The sequence below is a fragment of the Triticum aestivum genome, chromosome 2B (genome assembly GCF_018294505.1).
Source record: "Triticum aestivum cultivar Chinese Spring chromosome 2B, IWGSC CS RefSeq v2.1, whole genome shotgun sequence".
In the NCBI taxonomy this organism is placed as follows: domain Eukaryota; kingdom Viridiplantae; phylum Streptophyta; class Magnoliopsida; order Poales; family Poaceae; genus Triticum; species Triticum aestivum.
Genome location: NC_057798.1, coordinates 229994285 through 229999687, shown reverse-complemented (window position 1 = coordinate 229999687; position 5403 = coordinate 229994285). Strand labels below are relative to the sequence as shown.

The 5403-nt window shown below is 51.6% G+C and overlaps 1 protein-coding gene and 1 long non-coding RNA gene across 2 annotated transcripts; one reads left to right on the top strand and one right to left on the bottom strand.

The window, feature by feature from the left end:
• Positions 1-1342: 1342 nt before the first annotated feature.
• LOC123041111 (uncharacterized) lies at positions 1343-3155 on the bottom strand. Its single transcript, XR_006418373.1, has 2 exons — positions 1884-3155; positions 1343-1606 (listed from the first exon to the last, which is right to left on the bottom strand). It is a non-coding gene; the product is annotated as an uncharacterized lncRNA (long non-coding RNA).
• Positions 3156-3373: 218 nt separating this feature from the next.
• LOC123044515 (scarecrow-like protein 23) lies at positions 3374-5153 on the top strand. The gene is made up of 2 exons (XM_044467258.1): positions 3374-3574; positions 3653-5153. Exon 2 carries the CDS (start codon positions 3686-3688, stop codon positions 4991-4993), a length of 1308 nt encoding a protein of 435 aa, XP_044323193.1. The 5' UTR covers positions 3374-3574; positions 3653-3685; the 3' UTR covers positions 4994-5153.
• The last annotated feature ends 250 nt before the right edge of the window (positions 5154-5403 follow it).

Here is a 5403-nt window from a genome sequence, read left to right as displayed (position 1 = left end):
TATTTAGAAAAAAAATCAATATCCAGAATACGAAATGTATATCATTTGATCCATCGTGAAAAGTACTTTTATATTATATCTATTAGGTATTGTAGATGTTGATATTTTATTCTATAATCTTGGTCAAACATTCAAATGGTTGACTTGCATGAAAATCAATACACTTTATATTTTGGAACAGGAGTATTTAGGTTAAATTTTAACTCTGTCGGGCCTTTTTGATGAACTATGTCGATGTCTTTGGTATGTTTTTTATGCTAACTGGCATGATCTACGTACTCTGCATGTGTTTGTATGAAATGTGGTGCATGCATATGGGGTTTGTGGATATGGAAGGACTGAAATGGGCTCTGTTTCGGCACTACCAGCGGACGTGTCCGGACGCGCCCACATGTGTATAGGACAGTAGAATAGGTAATCGTGGCCGTAGATGCTCCAAGAGAGGTACGCGCTTTAAAAGGAAGACGTGCCGGCGGGTACCCGTGTACCCTTGTCAGTACCACCCGTGGCCGAGGCTGCTGGGCCAGTGGCGTCACCACACGGGTCTTACTACTGTGTAGGGCTGCTCGTGCAGAGTTGCGCCTGAGCCGAAGCCGTCCCCAATAGAAGCACAGCTTGTGGTGCAAAAATAGAAAAACAGATCTGGGCCGTCAGATATAGTGTGGATGGTACAGATACTAGTGGAGGGATCCTAGGCCACTTAATATGCATTTTATGAAAACCCCCCTGCTAGTAGTTAGATGTCAAGTAGACTTTTGCAGTAACTACCTCCACTTTTTCATGTCCAGACGTTCTGTTATAAGACCGTAATATCTTCACTTCATTCCTGCTCCCTCCTTTTGCACATATGTATTAAGTACAATACTGGGTTCTACCATATCAGCTTTTTTTAGAAAATTTTCTACCATATCAACTAATTATGCAAGAAACTTGAACAAGATGGTCAATCAAGAGTATGTAAACATCTGTCAAAGATACTTAAGTACATGAAAAAATCAAGACACCCTCTTGGCCTCTTCAACTACATGGCTAACTGGACCATCACAGGCACTAATGAGTGAGTACGTGTAAGTTGAACCATCTCAGGCACAAGAGAATTGTGTGCATGTCAAAATGGACCATTCCAAGCAGAAATACTCGAGTACATGTCAAACTGGACTATCCCCGGAACAATCGTTGAGTACATGTCAAACTGGAGCATCCCAGGCACAACACAAGAAGATATACTCCTTCCGTTTCAAAATTAAGCCTTCTGTAGATATTTCAATACAGACTACATACGGATGTATATAAATGTTTTTAGAGTGTAGATTCACTCATTTCGCTCCGTATGTAGTTCATATTGAAGTCTTTAAAAGATCTTATATTTAGAAACGGAGGGAGTGCATATCAAGTAATAAATAACATGACAGGATCAACAAGCATTGCTAGCGAAAATTGCATTAGGGTACATCGCAAGCAATACTTAGTCTAAAGGACTAATAATCATCATTCAACAGACATTGCCATTAAAAACTGCATCAACGTTGCTATCTTGATGGTACGCAACAGTTGCCTCCAGCCGTAGTGCTTCTTGCTCGAGCTTCTTGTCCTGGGAGAAATCAAACTAACAAATACGATCCAGTTAGCAAAAGTCCATGTATACGTCATACACTCATGCTTAAACCTGTGTGCTGCACATACCTAAAGTATGTTTTTATGCTAGAATTGGCAGACAAGCCAAGTACTTTGTGGATCACCCTAACCAATAATGTAACAAATTCTATATACATTATTTATCCCGTACAGGAAAAGCACTCCGGTGCATTCTATTCATATAGTGAGATTCGAACAACCGGCGGAATTAGCAGTACAATTATTTTTACATATAAACTTGAACTCACATGCGAAAGCAGAATCCTATTAGAAAACCATCCTTTATAAGCCTTGGCATTTTCAGATAGCCTGTCGAATGTAAAAATAAGAAAAAATCATATCATATTCTTTGGCATTCTATTCTTATTCCTACCCACCTTATATATATTACAGTAGCATTAGTAGTACTATGGATGTACTACTACCCATTGACACCCTAGCTTTTACTAGTAGAATAAGGAGAAGAAAAAGAAACCTAGCCTTACTATATGTGCCACTCAGACAGGTATTTCAGGTTGTACAACTTTCTGTCCCGTACTATTCTGGTCAGATTCTACTTGCCCAAATGTTACATTGGCTAATTTGTTTTTTCTCTTCTTTTCACCAAAGCACACATATATAATGTATGCTCATGGATCGGGTCTGCTAGTGGCTCCATCCATGCCTCAAACTAATGGTCAGAACTCAGAAGGGTGTGCCTAGAACTGGTAAATTATAATACAATGCCTTTGTTATAGGAATTGGTAATTGTAATCTTCACAATTAAAAAGAGCTCACTGTCCATCAACTTTTCACTGAATGAATGCGTATTTTGACGATAAATGGAACAATCGTAGATATTAATATTTTCAGTGCAATGTCCTAAATTTCAAATCGAGGATTATCTACCCGTCCTCAACCTACTAACTTGGTTCTCCAGAGTACTTAACAGTTAAACAGAATGTGCAAATTAGACTGCCAAACCACCAACAACAGTAGCAATACATCATCAAGACCAGCCGCTGGAGAGGCGGTGACGAACCAGCCTCTGCCGGAGCATGAGATGGGAGGCCGTGACCAGCACGCTGCCGGAGCATGAGATGGGAGGCCGTGACCAGCACGCTGCTGCGTGGATCTTAGCACTCCACGACCTCAGATCTGGTCGGCTTCAAACTGGGCCATCGGCGGCACAGCGGGCACGAGCCATCAGAGAGATGGAACATCACCTCCGGTGTGCGTACTCGCCCAGCTTGGTTGAAGGATCCGGCCCGGCGCCGTCGCCGCCGTTGTGGAGGGGAATTTTTGGTCGCTGCGACTTCGTACGTATGGTATTGGGTTTGAACAAGGACATCGGGAAGAAATTAACCTTAAGCGAGGGAGTTTTTTGCAAGTTATGCGCCCAGATCGCTCCACCTGAATCTGGGTCATCGATCTTTCATCCAATGGTACAGATTCGTTTTTTCTATTTTTTCATCTCGGGCTCTCTTTCTATTGTAGTCGCTCCTCGTCAACTGTAGTCACTCCCCGTTGATGAGCAGGAAGCTCGTCTGCCTAACCATAAACGTCCCACCACCACCAGTATCACTGGTATCCGAGGGAAGCTCTTGTCCGGTGTCCGAGCCCCCGCCCTGTTCGCGTACGGCGTGGCGTCTCGTCCCCTATCAAATGATCACACCCGCCCAATCAACCCACGTCCTGCCCGCGCCGGTCTCGCGCTCGCGCCACGCCCGCAATTTCTTTTCTACCGGCCCCGGAGTGGAGACAAGCGGTCGCCCTGGCGCGGCCCCGCCCTTTGATTCCCTCTGCCTGGGCGCCGCCCGCTACGGGACGCCAGCAAGTCCCAGCAAATCGACAAGCGCAGACGGCCGCGCGCCTTTGCTCCCACGCACGCGCGCGCGCGCCAGCCCCCTGCCATGCTCTACCAAGCCATCGCAGTTATGAGTTATCCCTGAGTTTATCAGTGAGTTGCCACTGACCGACTCTTCCCGCTAACTCGCTCGGCCTCACCTGAAACTATTGGCCTGACGTGATGATCCAGGGTGTCCTGTCGCGCGCGCCCGCCACCGACGCGATGAAGGCCAAGCGGGCGGCGTCGATGCCCGATGATGAGGAGAAGGCGCGGGGGAAGCGGTTGCAGCTGCATGGCTCCGCCTCCGAGCAGGGGCTGGCGGTGGCCGCGGGGGAGGAAGGGGAGCGGGTGGTGGAGGCGGCGGAGACGCGCGTGCTGCGGCTGCTGAGGCTGCTACTCAGGTGCGCGGAGGCGGTGGCCATGGACCAGCTCCCGGAGGCGCGCGACATGCTGCAGGAGGTCGCCGAGCTGGCGTCCCCGTTCGGGTCGTCCCCGGAGCGCGTCGCGGCCTACTTCGGCGACGCGCTGTGCGCGCGGGTGCTGAGCTCGTACCTGGGCGCCTACTCGCCGCTCGCGCTCCGCCCGCTCGCGGCCGCGCAGAGCCGCCGCATCTCCTCGGCCTTCCAGGCGTACAACGCGCTCTCCCCGCTCGTCAAGTTCTCGCACTTCACGGCCAACAAGGCCATCCTGCAGGCGCTCGACGGCGAGGACCACGTCCACGTCATCGACCTCGACATCATGCAGGGGCTGCAGTGGCCGGGGCTGTTCCACATGCTCGCGTCCCGCCCCCGCAGGCCGCTCTCTCTCCGGGTCACCGGGCTCGGCGCCTCGCTCGACGTCCTCGAGGCCACCGGCCGCCGCCTCGCCGACTTCGCGGCGTCGCTCGGGCTGCCCTTCGAGTTCCAGCCCATCGAGGGGAAGATCGGGCACGTCGCCGACACCACCGCGCTCCTCGGCCCGCGCCACCGCCACAGGGAGGCCACCGTCGTGCACTGGATGCACCACTGCCTCTACGACGTGACGGGCTCGGACGTCGGCACGGTGCGGCTGCTCAAGAGCCTGCGGCCGAAGCTGATCACGATCGTGGAGCAGGACCTGGGGCACAGCGGCGACTTCCTGGGCCGGTTCGTGGAGGCGCTGCACTACTACTCGGCGCTGTTCGACGCGCTGCGCGACGGCGCGGGCGCCGCGGAGGAGGAGCGGCACGCGGTGGAGCGGCAGCTCCTGGGCGCGGAGATACGGAACATCGTGGCCGTCGGGGGCCCGAAGCGGACGGGCGAGGTGCGGGTGGAGCGGTGGGGCGACGAGCTGCGCCGCGCCGGGTTCCGGCCCGTGTCCCTCGCCGGGAGCCCCGCCGCGCAGGCCAGGCTGCTGATCGGCATGTACCCGTGGAAGGGCTACACGCTGGCGGAGGAGGACGGGTGCCTCAAGCTCGGGTGGAAGGACCTCTCCCTGCTCACAGCATCGTCGTGGGAGCCGACGGAAGACGACCACGTCGCCGTTGCCGAGCAAAAACGCCATGATTCTTGATCAATTTTGCTTGCTATTATTAGGCCCGTGATTACCAAAGGTTCGTGATATAATCGTACAGGCTCCACCGATCATTCGTTCTCTCTTCACTTCCTCAATTACACCACTAGTGTTTAAACTTGGCAAGAAAAGTCACTTTAATGCTAAAACTTGTGCCATACATTGAACGAGTGTCAGAACTTGGCTCGGACCGTTCATATAGGGTGCAAATCCTGCTCATGCACGCCCGTGGCGCTGACATGGCACTGTACACCGCCAGGTTTCGAACTTGTGTACTCAGCGTTACAAGCGAGCGCCAATAGCCAACCAGCTGAGTAAATTTCATCAACTAAGAGGATGCACATTCTTCTTATCCTTTCAGAATCAAACGGGCTACTGTTATTGCCGCCCATTTTGCACTGTTGTTTTCT